Source organism: Puntigrus tetrazona, chromosome 13 (genome assembly GCF_018831695.1).
Source record: "Puntigrus tetrazona isolate hp1 chromosome 13, ASM1883169v1, whole genome shotgun sequence".
Taxonomy (NCBI): Eukaryota; Metazoa; Chordata; class Actinopteri; order Cypriniformes; family Cyprinidae; genus Puntigrus; species Puntigrus tetrazona.
Window position 1 is genome coordinate 15,960,309 of NC_056711.1, and position 26,515 is coordinate 15,986,823.

The window sequence follows — 26,515 nt, forward strand, 5'->3', positions numbered from 1 at the left end:
ATATATATATATATATATATATATATATATATATATATATTTTAACATATTATATAAATTTTCATTGTTATTTATAATTAATCAGAAAAAAAAATGACTGAGAAGAAATAGTTGCAGTGATGCACTTTTAGTTGCAGTGATGGGCATACAATGAAAATCAAGGCATTGCAAAATACAGTTAGATACTGTCCATAAAAAACCTATTCAGCTCCATATTGCCACCTTGTGGTTAATCAAATTAACAGTTTCACTAATGATGAATTAGAGAACTATGAGCCTGGAGCATCACACGTGCTTAATCAGCGGTGCCTTACAGGTTTATATTTGAATCAAAGCAGTTTTAAAAATGATTTTGTTGATTCCTCAGGCGTAAAATATCAGTAAATTGTCCGGCAGAAATGTGTAATTCATGTCAGTGTTCCTAGTTTCCTTTTTATCAGCATGCACTGGCATAAAGAAGGCTGGAAGCTAGCACCAGTGTCACGATTTTCACTCCCTGATGGTCACACACATGCCTGTTTCCTCCTTGAGAGTTTTAATCTCAATTATGCTTTGCTTGATCTTGCATTTGAATGCGGGGGATGTTTACAGATGACTGGAAGGCCTGAAAGCTGGATTAAAAACTCACCTTGTGCAATCTAAATTTATTTAAAAGTTTAGTCAAATATTTATCAGATTGTAAATACATTATTTTACTTAATATTACTTAGCATAATTAAAAACATAAATAATTGGCCTATTTTACTTTATTTTGAATGGGTGTTTGACGCTCGTAGAATCTGCCAGCTCTGCGGCTGGTGTGAGACATTAAACATCTCCAGCTTGCAGCTGAAGAATGAATTTCTTCCGCTTGGAGTTTTGGCTTGTATCCATGCCCCTTTTCAAAACCGCCTTCTTGTCTGTCCACTGCAGAACATGCCAGCTCTGCACATCTCCGACCCTGCCAGCCTAATAACTGATTATGTGAAAAGGATTGAACAATATCTAAAGCACGCTTTGTGTATGTGTGTGCTGGTTTTCAGGACTCTTGGCAGTGCGTATGGAAAATCACAACCTCTCTGTGACACGGCAAACCGGTTTTTGCCAAGCTAAATAGCTCAATCGTGTCACTGGCCATGGCTCAAGCGAAGGGATTTGATTGGTCAGGGCTGCATCATGGGCTCGTAAAAGCACTCTGACTGGATGAAAATATGACAGTATCGCAGATCACAGGACAGAATCTGCACAGACATCCAGCAGCATTTTATATGCAATGTTACAGAATCCTTATGCCATTCAGACCTCTAATAAATCATCTGTATAATTGCAATTATCAGTGGTGAACAAAAGGTGAACTTCACAGCCAAAACCCTGTTGACTGCATAAAAAAAAAAAAAAAAAAAAAATTATATATGTATAATAATATATATATATATATATATAACAACCAAAACCTAACCCATAATAATTTATTTATCCCATTTTTTCCCAGTAAATAAATTAGAGTCAAATTTAGACTCAATGTGGTACATTTACCTTGCCCTTGATAATAATAATGATAAAACTAACAGTAATAGCAAGAAAAAAAGTAAACACCTAGTACAAAGATCCTGTTTAAATAAAACGGTTTAGTTACTATTGCATATTGTTTGAAAAGCATCCCAGAATGCACCTTATTAGGGTTTAGAAAATATCTTGCTTGCGCAGAGCTGTGACCTAAACAACGGGTGATGAAAATTACATGAGATTTGAGTTTTGATTTGCTATGAAGATTTGGGTTGCCTCACTAGACAGACAGACTGAATATCAAACTTTTTTCTTCCATTGCACTTTTTTTTCCTGCTTTTTGAAATGCAGATACGAGGCAGAGAACGCATTCTTCTCCAACCTAAACCTGTCTGACTTCAACATCATCGACACTCTTGGCGTTGGAGGATTCGGTCGTGTTGAGCTGGTAACACAGAACGTTTTCAGCGCATTATGTTTTTATTATAGAAAAGTTCATTTTTTGATCATATTGCGTATTGTAATGACAGTTGATAATATTATAGTCATTAATTCACATATAAAGACAAATAAAAAGGTTGAAGTAATTGTTGTAACTCCCCTTGTTTTGTTCTCAGGTGCAGCTCAAGAGTGACGAGATGAAGACATTTGCGATGAAGATCTTAAAGAAGCGTCACATTGTGGACACGAGACAGCAGGAGCACATCCGCTCGGAGAAACTGATCATGCAGGAGGCACATTCAGACTTTATAGTCAGGTACCTCCAGTGAACTGCTCCTACTACTACAACATCACTGACACTAAAATAATACAGCATATAAATCACTGATATATTGTTGCAATTTTTTCTTCTATTTAGAATTAGATTTTAATTTTATATCTTACATATCTATAGTTTACATGTAATTTTGTTATGTTATTAAGTTTGTAGTTTTAGTTTATTTTAGTATTCAACTTAAAAAAAAAAAAAAAAAAAAAAGAAAGAAATTTTGGCTCGGCAACAAGCTTAAAAATAATACTTTTTAGTTTAGTTATTGATATGAGTCCTTTTTGTCTCTATGTGTCACTTTTACATTTAGATTTTTTTTTCTCTTTTCTGCTTCATTGAGGCTTTTGTCAAATTAGCTATGTGAATACACACGCAAAAAAAAAAAAAATTCACGGTCATGATTAGGTAAAGGGTTGAAAAATAAAAAGTTACACTTAGTACCTTACTTATGGTCAAAACTCACTGACATTGGAAATTAATGAAAAAAACAATTTAATGGCAAAAATGGGTAATAAACATCACATAAATGGCATAGTCATAAAATCTCCACAAAATACTAGATAATAATCAATAATATTGTATAAAAATATATTGGATAGATTTTTCTGGAAAAAGCTACATTTCCAGGTATTTTTGCTTTGACATCAGAAATGTGACAACATGAAAATACATCTGTAGCACAGCATCCTGACTGTCTTCCTCTTGTTTTTTTTTAGACTCTACAGAACTTTTAAGGACAGTAAGTATCTCTATATGCTGATGGAGGCGTGTTTAGGTGGAGAACTCTGGACTATTCTCAGAGACAGGTGAGACCTGTCAGTTCACTCTAGATCAACGTGTCTTCATACACTTGCTGTCCGAATTTCAACAGTACAATAGTCCTGTTCCTTTCCTAATCGCAGGGGCAACTTTGACGATTCAACTACGCGTTTTTACACAGCCTGCGTGGTTGAGGCATTTGCTTACCTGCATTCCAAAGGCATCATATACAGAGACCTCAAACCAGAGAACCTGATACTAGACCACAGAGGCTACGCCAAACTGGTGAGGACAGTCAAGTCATCAAACATGGACACCCAGTATCCGTCCTCTAGTAGTAGAGGATGAAAAGACAATATAGCCTGCAGTCACTAGAACATTGTGCTTTTTGATCCTGTGCTTTGTATTTCTCCCTCATGTCATTCCAAGCAAGTATGATTTATTTTTATGAATTCAAAATCATTCATAACCGAACATTTTGCATAGAAGAAACTAATTCATACAGGCTTGGAAAAAACATGATGGTGACTAAATAGTAGTTCTCATTTTTGGTAGGACTGTCCCTTTAAGCAATTCAGATTTTGCTTCTATCAAAGGAGACTCAAGCATGAATATTAAAGTTTTGTGTGAATCTTTTTAAAAAGGTGGATTTTGGCTTTGCTAAGAAGATCGGCTTTGGGAAGAAGACGTGGACATTCTGTGGTACACCGGAGTATGTGGCTCCAGAGATCATCCTGAATAAAGGTCACGACATCTCTGCAGATTACTGGTCCCTCGGTATCCTCATGTACGAGCTGCTGACCGGCAGGTAAGAAACAGGACAAGTATTTAACCGATTAAACATTACTAAAGTGTTAGGATTGAGCATTTATACTACACATGCAATGGTTCTTAAATCATTTTATTCCTCTTTATTTTTCAGTCCACCTTTTTCAGGACCGGATCCAATGAAAACATACAACATCATTCTTAGAGGCATCGACATGATAGAATTCCCCAAAAAAATTACCAAAAATGCTGCCAACCTCATCAAGAAGCTATGCAGGTACGTCCATCGCTGTCAAAACCCTTTGGCTTTCTATTAGTCGTTCTTGCTAATCTAGATTTGTCTTTTCTTGCTCTTAGAGACACACCGTCTGAAAGACTAGGAAACTTGAAAAACGGTGTCAAAGACATCCAGAAGCACAAGTGAGTTTGATATTCACTCTACAACATGAACAGGAAAAATATGCAGATATTGTTTTATGAATCGTCTCATGTAATGCATATGTTTGCAGATGGTTTGAAGGGTTTAACTGGGATGGGTTGAGAAAGGGGACGCTGACGCCCCCCATCATCCCTAATGTAAGTTTTTACAGATTTTTACACGGGTGTTAGACCAGAAACATACTCTATGCAAGTACTTTATGCATTATAGGGTTTACTGTAACGGTAACAAATCTTAATAAGGATAGTTCATCCAAAAATGAAAATGATGTAATTAATTACTTACCCATAAGACCTTCGTTCACCTTCATCTTTCTGACCCTACATATTATTAATAAAAAAGAAATGCTATTATCCAGCAGGGAAACATTAGCTTATTCAAGAGTGACTGTAAAGATGTTTATAATGTTACAAAAGATTTTAAATATCAAATAAATTCAGGATATTAGAATCATTTCTGATAATTTCATGTGAGAGTGAAGACCGAAGCTTGAAAATTCAGCTTTGCATCACAGGAATAAATTACATTTTTAAATATATTAACTTATTTTAAATTGTAATATTATTCCACAATATTTCCGTTCTGTTTAAAGAGCAAAAGAGACTTAATTTTTTTGTACAAATTCGAAATGTGTAAAATCGCACGCTAACATTTTTTTTGTTGTCGTTGGCGTTTTTTCTGCAGGTAACATCATCCACAGACACCAGTAACTTTGATAGCTTTCCAGAGGACAACGAAGATCCGCCGCCTGATGACAACTCAGGCTGGGACACAGACTTCTAAACAGGCTTGAGCACACACGCGCACAGACACACAACACTGCTCACAACGGGACGGCTGCACTACTGGAAAGACTGGAGAACAAAAGTGGGAAGAAGCGGGAGGAGAAGAGCTGAAATGAAGCGAGCACGTGTCTGTGCGTGTTCACCATGACCCATGATAACCACCTTTACTGTGAGCTGACTGAGGAGACGGTCCATTTAGGGAAAAGCTTGTGACCTCAGCAAAGTGTTCTTCTCCCTGATTGGCTGCGAACTCTTCATTCGCCCGTCCGTGTGCAGACTACTCGTAAGAAGCCCACACTGTATGTCGCAGGAGTCCAGACAGACCTGAATGTTGCTCTTAAAAGTAATACTCGTTCGTTATAGCACATGTACATAATAGCATTGCATCACACCCTTGAGATACTCACGCATACATGTATCGGTTTATCTGTCACGTGCATCACACTCTTCAAACACATCATATCTTCTCGCCTCTCTTCGCTGTTAATTTATTGTCCTGGCGGACGGCCATTACGGTTTATGATATTCTGAGCCCAGCGCTGGTCTTCTCAAACTTCAACCAATGAAATGATGTGCCTCAAATTCATAGCTCCATTAACAGTGTACTGTATTTACCGTCTCAGATTTAGAAGAATTAGGAGATAAGTACTGACCACTGTGATCGGCCAGATTTGAAACGGGAATGGATGCGGGATTGGGTTGCCTTCTACGGCCGTTCTTGAACCCGACTAATTCAAATTGCAACGCAATCCTGATTTCTCCAGAGATTCAGCCGTATCAGATCATGAACAGTATTAGTGCCTTAAATCAACGGCATTCTGCGACGCTCCTCATGCTGCATGTCAGAATACGATCCTTTCAGCCTGCTGCTGTCCATCAGACGCGCTCTAAGGTTTTTGGGTTTTTTTTACACAATAAAGCAACTGTTTTAGACACTCCCTGTGTCCTTACATGATCTGCCACGGTCTTTTACGGATCCGAAATGTTTCAAATGTGAATTGTTTAAGGCTGTTTTTTTATTATTTAGTAAATTATTTATTGTATTTTTTAAGTGCAATTTATTTCTGCGATGCAAAGCTGAATTATCAGCATCATTACTCCAGGTTTCGGTGTAACGTGCTCCTTTAGAAATCGTTCTAGTTTGTGACTCAAGAATATTATTATATCCATTTGAACCGAGGCAACATTTATTCGATTCAAAAAGCTGTAAAATGTTAATATTAAGAAATATTAGTACAATTTAAAATAAATGTTTTCTATTTTAATATAATCTAAAATGCAATTTACTAATTTAAATATGTTAAAACATTTTTAATAATAATGTTGAATAGTTTTTCAAATAAATGCTGCTCCTTCTAAATCTGTAGTTTATCAACGAATCCTAAAAAACTGTTTCCACAAAAACATTAAGCATATTAGAATGACTTCTGAATGATCATGTGACACTGAAGACTGGAGTAATGATGCTGAACATTCAGCTTTATATCACAGGAATAATTACATTTGAAAACATATTCAGATAGAAACGTTCTTTTAAATTCTTTTTTGCAATATTACTGTTTTTACTGTATGTTTAATTAAATAAATTACTTATTTTAAAAGCATACCAAAAAAATCTTAATTATTTCAAACGGTTGACCAGTAGTACATATTCCCTTTACTATATTGCAAATACACTGCATTAGTAAGAAATAGCGTAAAATGGTTTATAATTAATTGGAACAAGTAAAACATGGCACATCCTTAATGACAGAACATGGACAGGACCTCAAAATGATTATCTGATGCAATTAATTTACAATTTGCCTGGCATCACCGGAGGATATGTGATGATGATCTGCTATTTTCATGCAGAGAAGGCCATATAGGCTAGATCCGCTTACCCTGGACGAATGAGAAATGTCTCTCAGACACTGAAATTAGAAATTAGTTTCATGGCAAGTTCACTGTTCAGCCGGGCAGAGACATTCAATAGCTTCAGATTAATTGGTTCCATCATTAATGAATTTGCATATAAATATAAACGGCAGTAACCTTACTCAATCTAACAACAACAAAAGGCGAATTGTTTATCACGTGTCTTATTCATTAAATACTTCATGTATAAAGCGAATGCTGATAGAAGCCGTCTTTAAATATTGTAAACCTCAAATCTAAATGATTGAAACGCTCCGTGCAAGATTTTTTTAATGAGCCTCGTGGTCTGTAGGGGGCAGCAATTCACCATTTCACACGAAAGCGTCAGCAAAACCTAAGATCCGTGTGAAGAGCACTAACGGTGTCTCTTAGAAAGTCAGTGAAAAAGACTGAACTGAACAGAGTTACACTTTCGTGTTTCTGTTTTAATAATGTCTCTGTTAACCGCTCAACGAATAAACTGTTGGAATTAAAGTGATTTCATAATAATAGGGATGATAAAAGAACAGCAGGTGTTAGGTGTTTCCACAATGTGTTTGACGCCAAAATCTGATTATTTAGCAAATATAAAGAGTCTACAATTGGGGCGAAGCATTTAGTGGAAAAGATTTTGGATTCCACTTTAATTTATTCCAGTGAAACGTTTTCCTATTGTTTTTCCTCCACTTTTCCTCCTCCAGACCAACTCTTATCTATCAACTATGCTATTTATGCAGCTAATGTAGACAAATCTATCTACCTATATACATACATATATCTATCTACCTACCTATACACACACACACACACACACATATACATATATATATACATATATATATATATATATATATACACACACACATACACATATATACACATACATATACACATATATACACACATACATATACATATACATATACACATATATACATTATATATATATACATATATATACACATACATATACACATATATCATTATATATATATATATATATATATATATATATATATATATATACATTATATATATATACATATATATACACATACATATACACATATATTCATATATATATATATATATATATATATATATATATATATATATATATATATATATATATATATATATATATATATATATATACACACACACACACACATATACATATATCCACAGAAGATGCCCTTTATTTTAGTGAAGAGAAAGATAAGTTTTATTGCGCAAGTTAGATAAACGCGTGAAACATTAACGTACAACGTACATATTATTTTTATGTGCTGACAGAAAAATGATCAGGTTTAAGCTCTAGAGCAAGTTAACATAAGTCTGCTGACAGGTACCGTCGTGTATAATGATATCCCTTAAATTCCACTTTAAGCACTTAAAGTTGTCAGTCTGTTTCTGAGGGGGCGCGACGGTAATTACGCGCTATTGCGAAAGATATATTATGATAACAAGGGCGTGTCTGCTGAATATTCATGAGGTTACGCAATAGAACGGCACGCAGCTTGATTAATATTCATGAGGCGGGGATGCTGCGCGCCTCGGCAGAACTATTCAGATCGTCTGCGCAGGCATGAGTTCATCCAGCACGTCTGCGCAGGCGATGAGAGGGGCGGTGGAAAGCGTGTTTGATGCCCTCGTACAGTCATTTAAAAGGGGGCGGGAATATATAAAAAGTCCCGCATGTATAAAACTCTTGGAGACGCATGAAGTGCCGTGGAGTTTGGACATTATGCGTGACATCCTGACAGAGAAGAACATGAGAAACATGCTGTCGCTACTCACCGTTGTGACTGTTTATCTCGCGGTTTGGGGCGGAATCACTGCGGATGCTCAAGTTGGACCTGTGTTACGGAACTCCATCAGGCATCTGCCCGCAGCATCCAGTCCGAGTGACGCGGTGAGCGCGAGCCCGCGCGTTACCGGCACCGCGGACAGCCACGCTCCGGTACGTGATCACGGGACGCTAAAACGCACAGAGGATTTAAAAGGACTCAGTTTGAGATGATTTTTAAACCCATTTGGGGTTTTATGACATGCATGTGCTTTTAAAGGAGCCATTCAAATAAAAAGTTTATTGTGATGATTTACTCTTCCACAGTCGCCGCACTGCGCCGCCGATGATGAGTGCAGACTCGGTGAGTTTTGTAACGGCTCTCGCGGAGTTTGCCTCTCGTGCCGCAGGCGCAGGAAGCGCTGCGCTCGCGACGGGATGTGCTGCGCTGGAAATCGATGCATCAACGGTACATACCAGAGATCGTTTTATGCTTTTTTTTCTCATTGCAGCTTGCATGAAGATTAATTTTACCCTTCGTGTCTCTCTCTCAGGTGTGTGTCAACCTGCTGAATCAGACGCGGTCGGCACGGTAGATGCCGCTCTACCGGTTGGCAACACGGATGAGCCAAATATGCCTGTGACACGTGGGCAGAACTTCACACATCCTAAAAGAACCAGCAGCCTACCAAAACCACAGCAGACACTCAAAGGTGTCAAATCTCGCTTTTTTCTATTCCTTTTTATTGCTTCCGTTTTCTTTTCCTCTCTTCTGCTTCCCATCTTGCCTTTACTCATTTCATCCTCATTCTTCTTGTTTTGTCTCCTTTTCGTCTTGGTCATCCATTCCTTTTCTCATCTCAATTACTCATCAAAACGAAGCTGCTTTAAAGGTCCTACAGAGCGATGCCATAGAAGAACCATCTTTGGCTCCACAAGGGTTCTTTCTTACCTTTCTTACCTCTTTTCCTCCAGAAAGAACCTTCTGTGAAACAGATGTTAAAGGTTCTTTATACAGGTTCTTCTATGGCATCATGAAGCACCTTTACGTTTAAGAGTAAAGTCTCTGTCTTTTTGTCTCGTTTCTTTTCTCCATAGTGATCTGCCTTATAATGGACGTCTTGTCTGAACTCAACTTTCTTTCTTTTTCCTTTCCGTTTCTTTTCTCATGTCAACTCTCACCAGTCTCCCGTTTTCTCCTCTCATCTATTCTGCTATGGTCTCTTCTCCTACTGACTCCTTTGTGTCCAATGCACAACATTTTTCACCTTATCTCATCTCGTCTCTATATTTCCCTTGTTGCCTGATTTCAAATCCACCAGCTCTTGTTGATATCAAACAAATCTGGAGGAGCGAACGCTGATGTGATTTATAATCTGTCAGGTGGCGAGGGCGAGACGTGTCTCAGGTCTTCGGACTGTGTGGAAGGGCTCTGCTGCGCCAGACACTTCTGGTCACGGATCTGTAAGCCGGTGCTGACGGAGGGGCAGGTGTGCACTCGCCATCGGCGGAAAGGAGCTCACAGTCTGGAGATCTTCCAGCGCTGCGACTGCGGCTCCGGTCTGACCTGCCGAGGCCAGAGAGAGAAGCCCGGAGCAGAAAGCCGAAACCTACACACCTGCCAGCCGCGCTGACCCCGCAGAACCGCTCTCTGCTCCACACACACACACACACCACGCGCACGCATGCAGACACACATGCAGCGGCGGCAAAGGAAAACTGATTCCACGGAAGGATGCGCCAATAAAAGGACTGATCGTATTTCCTGGACGGATGCAGAGAAACTGCACCGTAGGGATGTTTCTTGTTGTACACTCTGCTATTTAAGACTTTTTTCCCTGGGTCATCACAAAAGGCAGATTGCTTTTGTTTCCCTTTATAAGGAACTTCTTATTCTTCTTGCAGTAAATTACTGTATTGTAAATACGTAGTCAGAAATTGCACTTAACACTGAGCATATGGATCCTGTAAAAGTAGCATTTTATGATTCAAACACATCAATATTGTAAATGTGCAAGCCATATGATCGAAATGATCATCAGTACTCTATTTTTATTTCGAGCAAATTGTAAAGATGTTTGTGTGATGAAAATATATAAATGATATGATAATAACAATTAATGGACTTTTTACCGTTTGTACTGCCACAACTGCAATGTAAGGAAACCACTTAGGGAGGTTTTTAATAGTTTTAATGACATGCACTGTTTGCTTCATTCAGCGGGTTACGCTTCCAGCATCACTTTAACGTGATAAAAAAAAAAAAAGCAATATATTGTGTGTAGCAAAGTCGCTAAAAAAAACGTTTCCTAAATTAATAAATGTACGTTTTAATGTGAAGTGTCCTAATTCAATGCATAGAACTCAAAGATAACAGCCGAAAAAATGTCAACTTGTATATTCCAGTTTGTAAAAAGCACACTTTCTGTATAGGCTTCCACTGCGACTTCATGGACTTCAATGCATTTTTAATTTTAGCTTCTTTGTAAAACAAACTAGAAGCGCACTTAAAAGTACTGGGGCACCTAATGCACACATCCTACATAGAGTTCCACTGCAAATACATATATTTTAACACACTTGCATGACGGCACGTCTTTGTTGATGCCAGCATTTTTTTTTTTATCCATGCACTCGAAGCATGTGGACAAACAAACAAATGAAAAAAAAAAAAAACCCAAAACTTGAGGTCATTGCTCTTAACATAAAAATGTACTCCGTGAGCGGAAGCTATCATGGCAAATAAACAAGCTCCGAGCTCTGTTGAGGAGCCGTAATCCTCTGGGTAGCCATATCCCCGTCTGCAGAAAAACACCTGACCACATGAAAGCCTGAATGGGCCCAAACAGCAAGGAAGTACAAAGCCAACAGGAGGATATCAAACGAGAAGAATCCCGAGGAAGTACAAGAGAATCAGCAGCAACAACCTTTGGTGTGTCTGGCTAACTTCTAATTAGTCCTGCAGTCAGGCCCGAATTGCAGGTTAATCATAGAGATATCTGACCCTTTAATTACTTTATTATGTAGCCTGTTTGGCACGCACACAGCACGTATAGAGCGGTATAGAGCGAGTGCAGGATTCATGATGATAAGCAACTTTATTAGTGCGGTCTGTAGCTGATGAAGGAGTAGTTGACCTAAAATTTTGACGTATACTCTTCGTTTATGTTGTTCCAAAGCTGTATAAAGTTTAGTTCTTATGTTGAACACAAAAGATGATATTCTGAAGAACCAGACAGTTGTTGGTCCCCAATGAAAGAAATGCAGTCAATCAGCTGTTAAATTTCCAGCATTCTTCAAAAAAATCGTTTTATGTTCAACATAAAGAAACTCGTACAGGTTTGGAACGACACAAGGGAAAATTAAAACATTCATTTTAATATTTTGCACCTGATCAGTACAGTCATCTGTCATCGTGACTGAAGACATGATGAAAGGTTTATCTGAAATACAGTGCGCTTTAAGGGACTGTTCACCCAAATATAACATTTCTGTCAACTCACCCTTATGTCTTCTTGAATATTTGAAGAATGACATTCCGAATGCGTTTGTTTGAACAATGTGTATAAAGTTTTCTTTGGTCATACAACAAAAGTGTGTAAAGAACAGGCCAAAATGTAAATTGTTGTTACCCCATCGAACTGTTCAGTGTTACGACAGAAATACAGAGAGTCAGATTCATGAATGAATCATTCAAACAGTTCAGTAAAACGACTCACTAAAAGAAGCATTCTCAAAATGTCTATTTGTTCAAAAATCATACAAATTAAATAGCTAGAAAGCTATTTTAAGAGTTTTATGAAGTATTGTCCATTTTTAGCTGTCATTAAAGAGCAACTGCACAAAAAACAACAAACTACATTCCTCCAAATTCATTCTTTTGCTTTCACTGAAAGAAAAAAAAAAACGTGGGGTGAGTGAATCATATTTGAGTGAATTGCCAAAACAGGAAACAAATCAACTTTTTGTCATTATTCATTATTTGTTTGCAAATGCAAAAGTTCGTATATTTTGCAATATAATACAAATACGTATTCATTTTTAAGTGTGGCATATTGTGTCTTTTTGGGGCCACTTTTTGCAAATCAAATCACAAGACGCTGTTCACGTCTCCACAGCAGCTGGCAAACGTCAGAACAAGACTCTTCATTAGTAAGACCATAAAAGAGTGAATTTTCCACTCCTTCATGCTCTTACGGTTAAACGTAACCTTTCTCTTCATCCCTTGACCCTGCTGTCTCTCTCCTTCAGTCTGTCTCTCTTTCTCTCTCTCTGGTGACAGACACTGTGGCTGAAAATTACAGACAGGCAGATCTGTTTAATGATGTCAGGCGTCACAGACTCGAGGCCTCACGAAAACTGACTATTTTAACTGTGTACATGGAGACTAGAGGAGGAGACGGCCTACACACACACACACACACACACACACACACACAAATCATGTCCACGCTCACAATGTGTAGTTTTGGTTTTCGGAGTTCTTCTCAGTAACTGTCAAAGTTACTCACCTCCTATCTCAGCCAAATGAGCAAATTACTCAGAAACAAGTCCAAACAAAACCGCAGAAGAGCATTCTGTTACACTGCAATACAGCTTGCCAAATGTATACGTGCGCACGTGTGACCACCTGTGTGTGCAATATATATTTTTACTGTTTGGATACACTAAAGGGACAGTCCACTCAAAAATTATTAATTCATTATTTAATTCACCATCATGTTGTTCCAATCAACTTTCTTTTTTAATTAATTTATAACGCCCAGTCCATTTCTGAATGAATTTTTTGGACGTGCATATGAAATATAATAATACTGAAATATAAAATTTATAGTACATTTTTATGTTTTTTATTATGTTTTAAATAATAAATAAAGATAAAATCTAAATATTTTAAATAAAATGATTACATATAATTATTACAAGTTATTGTATATACACATGCACACACAAACATACAAATGTATTTAGAATATACATTTAATATTGCTTTATGTATAACATATAACTTTTTGCCATTATAAAATCAGTTTTTCTGGTTTTACCATGAGTAAAATTTACTTTTTTGTTTTATTATAATAAACTACTGACAGATTTTTTCCCAAATTTCAATTTATTTTCAATCACAGCTCTCAGGCATCTTGGCACGCTCTCCACCAGCCTTTCACGTTGATTTTGGGTGACTTAATGCCACTTTTGATTCAAAAATTTAAGCAGATCAGCTTTGTTTGATGGCTTGTGACCATCCGTCTTCCTCTTGATCACGTTCCAGAGGTTTTCAATGAGGTGCTTCTCTGTCCACACCTATATATTGATCTTGCTGTGGAATGAAGCATTGTCCTGCTGAATAAAAAAAGACGTATATGCCCAAGCCCAGCCTTGCTGAAACACCCACAGATCATGATCACCAATCCTCCACCAAATTTCACAGTGGCTTGTAGACCTCTTTAGGTCTCAGAGACAGAGACGGTCCAATCCTTATGGCCTCTTTCAATGACTTCAGCCCTGCTCCTAGAGGCCCGTCCTCACCATGCGCTTCACCCCGTCTGCTGCTTGCCATTCTTTTGAAGGTCATTAATTGCTAGGTTTGTGGGCATCCCGGTTAGTGGACAGTTGTTTTCTTTCACTGATGGTCTAGCTTTGAAATCCCCAATGCCATCAGCTTGACCTTCTTCTTCAGAGCTGCTTTCTTTGAAATTCCAAGGATGGAAGCATCTGTCTATCTGACAGTAAAGCTAGAATTGACCCTTTCCTTTCGTCACTCCAAACTTGTCTTTTCAACTCTTTTGGCATGGCCATAAGTTACTATTTGATTCCGGTTGCTTTTGGCATACTGCAAGCACTGTTTTTGTCATCAAGCTGGTCTTTTTGTAAGAGGATAGCAATGGCCGTATTATTGTTTTTTTATACTTTTTCGTCCTTAAATTAAATTTTGAATGTTTGTTGTCTTTTATACAACACTCATAATATTTATAAATGATACTATATAAAATAAAGCGAGGCTTGTCGTGCATGTACAGTAAGTGTTTTGTATAAAATTACAGTTCTCTAACCTCACACAACTCTTTAGGTTCAACAACAAACAAATAAATCCAACTCACAACAGCTGAGTCAAGACAGTTTTTTTTTTCTTTTTGGTTCACAAACAAAACTGGCATTTGAAGAAATCTGTTTTTGCTCAGTGCTGTGCATTTAAAATATTTTCATATGTCATTTAGCAAGTCTAGTCCTTTGTATGAACACAAACACACACACACACACACACACACACACACACACACACACACACACACACGGTGACAGCTTTGTGAGTAATATTTCAGCAGCGGAGGGTTGTGGGGTTTGGGGCAGTCTAGAAACCGTGTTTACGCTGAACCGCTCGTTATTGGGCTGACCACAAACCTCTGCTGGCCACAGGCATGTGTGTGTGTGTGTGTGTGTGTTTGTGGTGATGGTGTAGGGGGAAGGATCTGTTCTCAAATACGCCAGTTAAACTCCAACCCACGAAAACTGAGTCGAAGCAGAGGTCTGACTGCTAACAGCATCACACTCAAATGTCTGCGCGACGACAATTATCTCATTCATCTACGCAGTGCACGTTTTTCGCAAGCTCTGGAGCGCAAAACAGAATTGCATCACCTCTCTGACCGTGAAACATGGGCGGGTTGTTTTTTCCGTCTCCGTGCAGCGCTGCCGAAATTACAAAGGTGATGGTTGATTTCAGAGATAACGTTGCAACAAACATCTCACATATCTCCGAATAATTGATTCAAGATTGATTTCTTTGGCACAGGTGCGCAGCAATTCAATGTTATTGGTTGCCGCACAAAAACAATGTTCGACAGAAGAAGCGAGCCTTGTTCTCGGTGGGAATGTCCGTGTTCATTAGAGACTTCAAAGCAGCTTCTCACCTGGCACAAGTGTGTTTTTACCACGCTTATCTAAACAGTCTCAGAACGGGTGTCATTCCTTACACCCAGTAGATCAGCTCTTAAACAATATGCTCCATTCATCTTTGTGCCACGGTCTCCGTGACGTCAGAGGAAGGCGGTTGCGCAAAGAGAGAACTGGTATCGCTAATTAAACTCATTTCATGCTGCAGCTAGCTGAACTAAACTATCAAAACAAACAATTAAAAAGACTTTTGTTCTAAGTGAACAGTAAACAGCTCAGAGCCTCAGGTACATGCGTGAGCGACCTGGGAAAGTGCCTATCGCTGGGTTATTTCAGTTAAAGCTCACACACGGGAACTAAGATTCTGCCATCATTTGCTCGCTCTCGTATTGTTAGAAAGCCTAAAGACTTAAGCTATTCTTTGAAAAAGGTTTTTGAAACCAGTGAAGCTGTGTTTACTGTATGCATATTGCGTAAAAAAAAAACTAAAATTAAATCAGTTCATCATGTTTTATTTCGTCACAAGATTTACATTTAATTGCTTGAATCCTATGGATACTTTTTCTATGCCTTTATGAAAAATTTTAATTTTTAGTTTTGGTTACCTGGACTATGTAGGGACAGACAGAAACCTCTCAGGTTTCATTAAAAACATCATAATTTGTGTTTCGGAGATGAGCCAAAGTCTTTGGGTTTGGAATGACAAGAGGGTCGGTATTTGAGGACAGAATGTAAATTTTTGGGTGAAATGTTAATTTAGGGTTAGCCTTTAGGTATCAACTTTATTTCAGATGTTTCTCCTGAAATGCATACGGAGTGATAAAACAGAATGAATATACTGCTAATGTAAAGTAAAATATAAAATTAACATGCACGATAGAGTATCACAGATTATGAGGTCATAGAATAAATTGATAAGAATGATTTGAGATGAAACTGATTTAAATTTCTTCTGCAGACTTGGCAGTATCTTGGCAGATTGCTGTACTTCTTGATATTTCAGAAGACACATGATATTTCAAGGGGTTATACTAATGGGGTCAAATCTGATTAACTTAATCACATCCAAAATAAATGTTTTGTTCACATAATATATGTGTATGTATATAAGTATACAAAGCTATTATGTAAACAACAAAAACTTTTACTCACAAAAATGTTTGTCATTTTATACAGGAAATACCCATAAAAGTGCAACAGTAAAAAGCTGTTAATTGTGTGTTTTCTATCCTAATGGTGTGAATGCAGCGAGTCATTATTACCCATCATTGTCATGGAGGAATGTCAGTCTGGAGGGGCGTCTGTGATTTGAGACCCTCATGTGGCATGCAGGAGGCAGACAGACAGACACTGGAGCCCTCGCTGGGACGACGGCCAACTGCTGGTTTGATCCATGCTGGTGTCCCTGTCTGATGCATCCACACACACAAACACACTTCTTAATTTTTCCTGTCATGTACCATAAAACAAAATAACACTTTCTTCTTTTCATGTGTAAGAGTAAATATTATTACGATGAGACATTTTCTACAAGCACAGGATTTTGAGGTTTAAATGGCCACAGGAAGACACTTCAGACAGATTTAAGTAAGTGTGATTGCCGCTGTATTACATAACGAATATTAAACCAAGCGGCATATATTTAACTCGCTGAGCCTCTTCATTCACACTTGGTACCTTCAAAGCTAAAAAAGACAAAAGCCTTGCAATGTACCTTTTTTCCTTCAGTAAAATGAATCTAATTATTCTTTTTTTGTTTAATAATGTTTTTCTAAAACGTGATGCTGTGTTTACTGTGTGCATATTGCATAAAAAAAACATTAATTAAATCAGTGCTTCATATTTTATTTCTTCACAAGACTTGCGTTTAATTGCTTGAATCCTATGGATACTTTTTCTATGCCTTTATGACGAATTTGAATTCAAGTTTTGGTTACCTGGACTATGGAGGGACAGACAGAAACCTCTCAGGTTTCATTAAAAACATCATAATTTGTGTTTCGGAGTTGAGCCAAAGTCTTTGGGTTTGGAATGACAAGAGGGTCGGTATTTGAGGACAGAATGTAAATTTTTGGGTGAAATGTTAATTTAGGGTTAGCCTTTAAGTATCAACTTTGTTTCAGATGTTTCTCCTGAAGTGCACACGGAGTGATAAAACAGAATGAATATACTGCTAATGTACAGTAAAATATAAAATTAACATGCATTTATAATATCAGTGCATTTATAAAGAGTCAGTGTCTTCTTTTCATAGACTTCAAAATGCCATTTAATCTCACTGCAAACAATTGTGATATTAACAAGACATAATCCATGACATTTTGTATCCTGATGCCGTATATTTTTATACTACAGTATGTTTTTAATACAACATATATTTGTCATGTTGGGATCAGTTGGTTAAAAGCAATAAAACTGCAATACATCAGTGTGTCTTGAGCGTTCATGTACTTTGTGTATCCATCCAGGATTCATACCCATACCCCCTGACCCACCTGCTGTCCTCAGGAGAGTCTGGTGCATGGCCTAAGGTTGTATTGGCCTCTTTGTTCCCTGCAACAATCTGCCCATTGTTTACCAAAATAATAAAACAATATTCTGTGTCTGGAGTGGCTGCCAGACTAAACAGAACAAATGAAGAACTCCTGGGGTGTGCTGATGCCAGGCCTGTTGCGAATTAGCACGCTTTTACATTTGTTTTGGGTTGGCTGAAAGCAGGGTAACGTTTAGCGTTTTAAGAGCCCATCCCAGTTGTAAAAACCCACAAAATTCAGCTCAAGTTCACACAGCAGCTCGGTTCCAAAACCTAGTGAGCTGCCCTGCTATCTGCTGCTAACACGGGCCTGCCATGGATACTGTCTGAGGTGTGATGCTAAGCAGAAGTAATGAAGAGAAATGGTGTCATGCCGTAATGAGAAAATATACAGCAGTTTTGACAGGAAACTCCATTCTCATCGAGACAATTTACTTTTTAGCTAGGTTTAAGTTTCGTGATGTATACTTCGGATTAAAAAAAAAGCTTGAACAGATTTGTTCTGTTCATGATGACAGATGAATCAGTGAATGATTTTTTTCCTAATCACAATTTACTTCAATGTCACAGAAGAATGTATGTGGAAGGTTTAAATATATGAACGGGTTTTAATTTAATGAGGCAGCCGAACAAAGGAGGATATATTAAAAAAAAAAGCATTGTATCTTGTTATAATTACTTAAAGGGTTACTCCCCCATAAAATAAAAATTTAGTGTTCTATGCATATTTATGATTTGTGCAAACAGTGTTTTTTTTCCATTGCAGCTGATACAGATACAAGAAGTAATCTTGTCACTTCATAACATTCACATTGAACCACCGATGGCAGATTAACTATTCTGACGATATCTTGGCATAATTGGCAGTCAAATATCCAAAATATCTTAAATTGTGTTCCAAAGATGAATAAAGCTCTTATGGATATATGGAACGACATGGGGGAAATTGATTAATGACTACATCAGTGGTTCCCAACCTTTTCTTGTTTGAGGCACCCTTGGAAAGCCTTTCAAAAGTTCCCGGCACCCTTATAAGGAAATAGATATTTAAAATCTCCGTAGCTTTTTTCTTATTATTTATTTATTTGTTTCATTTCGAGAGTTTGCATGCAACAACACCTTATACCCTGTCCTGTCCTGTACGTGTGTTATACGCGTCACTCACTGAGGAACGGGTGGAGAAGGACTCTCCGCTAGAGACCTGCGCGGGACAGATTTTTCAGTCCCGCTCCCGCAACAATATAGATTATTTTTTTCCCACTCCCGCCCGCAATATTCAAGTTTTGTCCCGCTCACGCCCGCATGTAAACATTAAAACTGTGCACACATGACGCTTCAGACCTGAACTTCTTGTGGCTTGTGGCTGCTGTAGGCGAGTATTTAGCTGCATCTGTCGCAGCTCGCAAAGGGAAGGGGCTTTCCATACCATACCATGTCACATACTATAGAAACATTTCTAAATTTTGGATTTCCCTTTGTTTGGCTTTGTAGTTCTGTATGCTCCTTTCTTTAATAATGAACTAATATCTGTAGCACTAAGCGCTCCACCTGTGTCATGCTCTTCAGACATTTTGCCTCGGTGTGGGTGAGAATTTACGTTATTTTGAGTTGTTCGTGTTGCTTTTGTGCAGCAGATAAATAATATTTCATTTCTTTTTAACTTAATTTTAAGATATTTCCATTTTGCGGGAGTCCCGCAAATAATTTTATTCTCCCGCAACCCGCACACACAAGGACCTTACTGCCCGCACCCGCGTTCACATATCAAACCTCGTCCCGCGCCGCACTGGCTTGCGTCGGGTCCCGCGAGACTTTCGGTACTCCCGCGGGATTCCAGGTCTCTACTCTCCGCTATCTCGGTAGTCCCCTCCCTACCTCCCGCCAAGAGAGAATGACTTTAGTGCAATTTTTTCCACTAAATTTTGGCGGCACCCTCAAAAGATCTCACGGCACCCCTTAGTGCCGCGGCACACCGGTTGGGAACCACTGGACTACATATTCATTTTGGGGTGGAGCAACCCTTTAATTTGAGCTATAATTCCTTTCTGGAAAATCCACTTAAAGACATGTATTGGAATGTGTTTGTCAATTGAAATGAAGCTTAAAGGAATAGTTCACTCAAAAATGAAAATTACGCCATAATCTACTCACCCTGAAGCCAACCTAGGTGTATATGACTTTCTTCTTTCAGGACACAGTCGGAGTTTTTCAAAACATGTATCCGGTCTCTTCCAAGCATGGTAATGCTAGTGGATAGTGGCCATGATTTTTTCTGGTTTCTTGGCTGACTTTGACGTATAGGTTAGTACTTGCGGATATACAGTATTCAATTGATAGCTTCAAAACCATGGTGACCATCCACCAGCATTGCCATGTTTGGAAGGATACATTTTTTTAAAACTCAGACCGTGTTTGTCTAAAAGAAGAAAGTCATATACACCTAGAATGGCTTCGGGGTGAGTAGATTATGGGGTAATTTTCATTTTTGGGTGAACTATTCTTTTTAAAATAAAATGAAATATAAATATTACATGAAAAAGTTGATATCACATTAAGAAATAGATATAACAGAAATGATAATAGTACATGAAAAACACTACAAAAACATCTTGAAGAGGCAACAAAACATTTAATATGGTGAAGCTGGTTTTTGGAACTAGTCAACCAGTAAATAGAATGAGCATTTCTTTTGAATTGTCTTACGTCTCTAGTTACAGTCCATTATGAGATTTCTTCAACTGCAAAAATACATGCGATGCATCTCTATAATGTTTTAGAACAGAGCTTTGGAACTGATTTAAATAACACTGCTTTCCTGCAGCTCTGTCTACTGTTTTGACATAATATCTGCAATGAGATACATGACGCTGATGGTTTATGTGCATCTTTAAATATGCATCATTTCAGCAGTTACAAAAATATGCGAAAAATTCACATACGATCCAAAGCTTCATCCACGCATTTAACTTGAGGAGTGAGGTTGGTAAAATGGATGGTTATGGAAATCATCTGTGCTCAAATTCCATGTGTCATTAGTGATATAGATTGATATGTTCCAGTACAAAAAATCTTTTTTTTTTTAAAGAGCAAAATGCATTCATAATTTAAAAAACAATTTTCTGTAAATTTCATAAGGGTTTATTTGTCAGTGTGTTTGGAAAGGCATTTTTTAAATAACTCCAAACATTGAAGATGCACGAAAATAAGCATTAAGTCACCAAAAAAAAAAAAAATGGAAATTTAAACTCATCCTCTGGCCATTCAAGGTGAATGGAAGTTTAAACAGCTAATAAATTATTATTATAATTCTTTTTTAGAACGCAAGTCAACTCTATCCATAGTATTCCTTCCATGAAAACACTGTCTCATCTGAATGAGGAGAGCAAGATGCACAGATGTTTACAAGCAATAACATAAGTGTGTTGGACTCGCATTTTAACCAGAAGTTAAAGCGTCTTGATGGATTGGTTTCTTACAAGAGGCAGCTGTTCACTTCACAAGACATTAACTGACTATTGTAATGTTTTTATCAGCATTCTCAAAGGCATCCATTCAATGCATTGGTCCATTGGTGAGTGACGTAATGCTAAATTCCTCCAAATTTGCTCTGAATAAAAACAAACTCATCCAGGCCTGCATCTTGTACGGCTTGAGGGTGACCGCATAGAAAACGGCCAAACAAAAATGGCTTTGCAACAACACACTGTACAAAACACCACTTCAGAGAAGGTAAAAATCATTTTCAACATAATCTATTAATTTGATCGTGTACGTTCATCACCTGATGGCCTGTCGTTTATTAAGTAATCACTGTCGACTGACGGAGCTTAATTAAGAACATTTCACTCTCTCAATCATCACATTTAATCTCTTCGTGACATCATAAAGCCCTGCTCTGTCCACAAAATTAGCCGCCTTTTGTTTGACGCGTCTGAGCAGCACGGAGAATGACAGGCACAAGCCGGCTTTGATCACAGCGAGGAGCCGATAGGATTTCTTTCGCTCATCCACGGGGTGAAGCGAGGGGTTAAATCAAAGGCGTTTATCTGCTGAGAGGCCATCGCCATCTCATCACACTGTAAAAACATTTGCTCATTCACACCTGCTTTCAAAATACCTGCCTAACAGCCCTTGTCAGGAGTGATCAGAGACTATTAGAGGCGCCACAAGTTCATATGAGTCTAGAGACAAGTTCAACAGCGAGAGGGCATTTCGCTTCAATCATAGCTAGGAGTCGTTAAATATGGGTCAGACGGTGAGAAAAGACCGAAAAGAAGCACGTCCTGTGCTGGAGACAAACACTGGGGGATTTAGCCGAGAAAACGAAAAAATATGGCTTCCCAGAAAGTACAGTTGGATGTTTATTCCCAGAACTGGCCTCAAGATGGGACTCGGTAAATAATGCAGAAATGCTGCTGAACATCCAGGAGCACCAGCTGTTGTCTGGCTGCGTCTTCTAACTGGATGTGATGGGTAAATGTCTAATGCTTTGTGGGGGTTGAGGCGGAGGTCTGTGTGTGTCCCTCCGTGTTGAGGTTTTGTTGCCTGTGTGTGTTCTGTCACCCTGGGTGGCTGAATTATATATCTCTCGTGACACGTTAAGTGTGGCCCATACAGTTACAGAACAGCGCCGCACAAATCAGAGCAGGCTAGAGGCGTTTTGCCCCATGTTAGGTCACGTATTGATCCCAAATTATCTTTTTTTATGTCAAAGTGCATGGACTAAATCTCTAAAAAGTTAATTATTGGCATTGATGGCTCCATGAACAATCTTCAGAACATTTCATTGCACAAAGGCGTTCTTTAAACTATTCAAATGTTCCTCAGCAATGAGAATATGATCATAAAATATTGAACTATTAACATTAGCCTACTTATTTCTCATCACGTTTGACATGTAAAAAAAAAATGCTGACATGTACTTTTCTCACTGCAATTTGGTCAGGAACAGTGCTTCAGGAAAAGGAATACATGAATGTTTAATGTTTATATATTCCAGCAGTGATCAGGGTAATTTTAAATAATTTTGCATTATAAACTTGTAAAGTCATTTCAGGTAGCACTATTCTGCAGTGTGACATGCTATAAATCATTAAAACTACATTTTATAAGACACCATTCTGTATAATTGTTAGCATGTGCAGTTTTTATGACCTAACATAAAGAGATTACATGGATTACTTGTAACACTGCAGGACTATTTAAAATGAGCTAGTGAAGGTGCACTGACGTGAACACATATTAAACTGGTGGAACTGAGGTGGAATCCAGAACAAAACCAAAATCTAGCACCACATCAACATATTAGAATGACTTCTGATGGACACTAAAGACTGCGGATATAATAATAGCTGCTGAAAATTCAATTGTCGTCACAGGAATTAATTACACTTAAAAATATATTAAAATAGAATACAGCAAACTTTGAATGGTAGTATTTCGTAAGTACACAAATGTACATACACAAAATGTGCTTTGGAGACGAAATACACATTTAAAAAAAAAAAAACTATTTGTTTTCCATTCTAAAAAAAACTAAACGTCTAAGAATAAAACTCAGACATGAATTTACTCATTTCCATCACAGAGGCTGCGAGGTTTAGAGTTGTCGTGAAAAGCTCTGTTGATCCCGAGGAACGCTCATGACACGCTGCTGTCCGTGATTACCATACCACAGCAGTGCCATTGTAGATCTTTACTGCAATTTGCATTCCTTCCTGATAAAGTGATGATCACTGGACAGAAAGAAGCTGGCCTCAAAGGAAGTGACCTCAGGGCCTGATGGCATCTCCTGATTAGAGGGAAACTTGCTGCATAATGTTTTAATTCACATCTGTGTGCCCTCTCTTTACACTGCCATTTTCTCTCTTCCTGTTCTCTCGCTCTCTGCATCCTTCCCTCAAGTATCTCCTCAATCCTCCACTTATTCTCTCTCACTGTCCCTCTGTCTACATACTTCAAGCCCCTTTTTTAATCTTTCCTCATCCCTCCCTTCCTCTGTTTCTTTATCTCTTGCGCTCTTTCTCTCTTCCCTCACTTTGTAGTGCTCCTGGCATCCTTATCATGAATCGATCATGTCTTTGTGATGAAAGGAACTGCCTTCATTTCCACAGGAATGCGCCCCTCTCAGTGTCCATATGGAAACACTTGCCAGACAGATTGGTTCTGTTTTTTGCTCTTCCCTAGAGCATCAGACGCGACTGATCGCGCTGTACATGTCCAGAATTGAGTGATATTGAGGGTTTGCGCTTTAAGAAAAGACGCAAGCGTAAAATAACGGTACACACCCTTGGTAAAGAAACATCCTAAACCAGACTAAGATGTTTTCTCTGGCATGGTCTTAAAGTGACCATATAAGCCATTTTTAAGGCTCTTAATATTGCTTTGGGAGCCTCCTACAAACAGTTTGCATGCATGCAAAGTGAAAGAAAAAAAGAAATCAAATCACAATCATGACTATTTAAAACTACTATTAGTGGCCACATGATCAAGTTCTATATGAAAGATAGTGATATATATCCAATATATATTTTCTGTAAATAATGTTGCTATGAAATATAACAGAGTAACTGATATTAAGTTAAAACGGGGTCCTGCCAGTACAAAAAAAGCAAAAGAATAAAAAAAAGGTACAAATGAAACAAACTGTGCTTTAATTTTTTTTTTTTTTTTTTTAATGCAAGTCTAAAGTATTCAGTTAACAACCTGTTAAATAAAACAGCATAGTCTTCACTGTAAGAATTAAAGTTCCTTTGATTCCTATTAAAGCTACAAAAGTCAGTGCAGTGAATGATTTTGAATGGGTCTTTTGATTAATATAAAGCATATAGTCAGCAGCGGGAATATAGCCTGCTTTAAGAGCTGCAATCACCATGAATCATCACATTTTTTTGACACCATTTAGGTGCTAAAAGAGGACTTAACATGCCCACGTTGTGTTCTGTCTCTAAGCGCATACACAGTACTCTTCCCGAGGACTGAAAAACCCAATAAATAACAAAAAAAGGAAGCACATCCCACTTTGCAAAGTCTTGTTACATGATTTTACTGATTTGCAAGTGATATTGAGCTTTTAATGGAAGAATGAAAGCATATCGCTTGAAAGGGGGCGGAATGGGGCGTAATAACCATTTTATCTTGATTACTGTATATTCATAATCGGTGAAGGCTGAATCAAAATCCAAACTGAATTCCAATTAATTGCACAGCCCTACATAGAACATAGGCAGGAATTATGCAAGTTGGATTCAAATGATTAATGACTCGTTTAGGCTGTATAGAGTTCTTTACTTTTGTATATATTTTTATATCTTTATTTTTTGAGACAATAACTTTCTTTATCGTAAAAATAAAACATTTGACGATAACACTTACTTGAACACAATTAATAAAAAAAATTATTGTGAATATATGAAGAATAAGAGCAAATTCCTGTATAAAATAAGCTATGCAGCTAATCAAGTATCTGTATGCTATGCTAGTACATACTAAGCTAAATAACTGCATACCAGACTGTACTTAGCCAACAAGGTTTACAAGCTACTGGTTTAAAGACGTTAAAGATCAGTTCACATGATGTACCCAGCTTTATGTTGCATACAAAATGGACGCAAACTGTTTTATTCCATTCCAATTAATTTATTCCAAACCAAAGAGACACACAAGAACCAATAGTGTTTATTGTCACGTCTTACATATCTTTTGTGGTCAGAGTTTTTAGAGAAGCAATTCGGTTTAGTCACATTTAATGCATCCTTGCTAAATAAAAGAAATAAATCATTTTTAAACGGTAGCATATATAATATAAATATCAATTTTAAAAAGTGGCTTAATGGGGCCACTGCCACGCGCTGTAAAGTTTTTCACATACTCTAATATGGACAGAATAATCTCCGAGTTCAGAGGTGTGAAAGTTGTGGTTTTCTCCTATAATCGTCCAACAGCTGAGCGAACAGAATTCTAATGTGTGGTCACCCGACGTCGTCCGTTCTGTTGGAGGATAATTACTAATATGCCACCGATGGTCCCTCAGCTGCCAGTAACTCTGTCTGGGTAGAAATGTTGGGATTTGTTTTGCTCTGCTAAGTGGTTTTCAGCTTCTTACTTGTGCACCACAAGCATCCTGGACATTTTAATGGAAACCATATATATGAGAACCGTATAGCTCATTTTTGGGGGTTTATGAATAATAATGCTGCTCTACAGAGCTAGCAGAATATTCGGAGGGTAACTTATCACATAGAGCGGCTGGTATTGCATATTAAAAGAGCGTTTGCATTCACACTCTTAACGTGAAGCATGTTAACTATGGAAATAACGCATTGAGTATTTCCACAATAAAAAAAAAATAACATGACTTTGCACTCGTCGCCCGTTTACAGGTGTCACATGTTCACGC

The 26,515-nt window shown here is 37.8% G+C and overlaps 2 protein-coding genes across 4 annotated transcripts in view; both read left to right on the forward strand.

The window, feature by feature from the left end:
* The window catches only part of prkg1a (protein kinase cGMP-dependent 1a), a 49,994-nt gene extending 43,477 nt beyond the window's left edge, over positions 1 to 6,517 (forward strand). For all 3 annotated transcript variants that reach the window (XM_043256055.1, XM_043256054.1, XM_043256056.1), the window contains 9 exons: positions 1,837 to 1,933; positions 2,103 to 2,242; positions 2,971 to 3,060; positions 3,157 to 3,298; positions 3,658 to 3,821; positions 3,936 to 4,058; positions 4,139 to 4,201; positions 4,291 to 4,357; positions 4,905 to 6,517. In XM_043256055.1, the coding sequence (XP_043111990.1) occupies positions 1,837 to 1,933; positions 2,103 to 2,242; positions 2,971 to 3,060; positions 3,157 to 3,298; positions 3,658 to 3,821; positions 3,936 to 4,058; positions 4,139 to 4,201; positions 4,291 to 4,357; positions 4,905 to 5,003 (985 nt within the window). In that variant the 3' untranslated portion in view covers positions 5,004 to 6,517. The remainder of the gene's footprint in view (positions 1 to 1,836; positions 1,934 to 2,102; positions 2,243 to 2,970; positions 3,061 to 3,156; positions 3,299 to 3,657; positions 3,822 to 3,935; positions 4,059 to 4,138; positions 4,202 to 4,290; positions 4,358 to 4,904) is intronic.
* A 1,929-nt stretch (positions 6,518 to 8,446) lies between these two features.
* On the forward strand, positions 8,447 to 11,004 carry dkk1a (dickkopf WNT signaling pathway inhibitor 1a). The gene is made up of 4 exons (XM_043256057.1): positions 8,447 to 8,864; positions 9,018 to 9,159; positions 9,245 to 9,403; positions 10,074 to 11,004. Exons 1-4 carry the CDS (start codon positions 8,490 to 8,492, stop codon positions 10,322 to 10,324), a joined length of 927 nt encoding a protein of 308 aa, XP_043111992.1. The 5' UTR covers positions 8,447 to 8,489; the 3' UTR covers positions 10,325 to 11,004.
* The last annotated feature ends 15,511 nt before the right edge of the window (positions 11,005 to 26,515 follow it).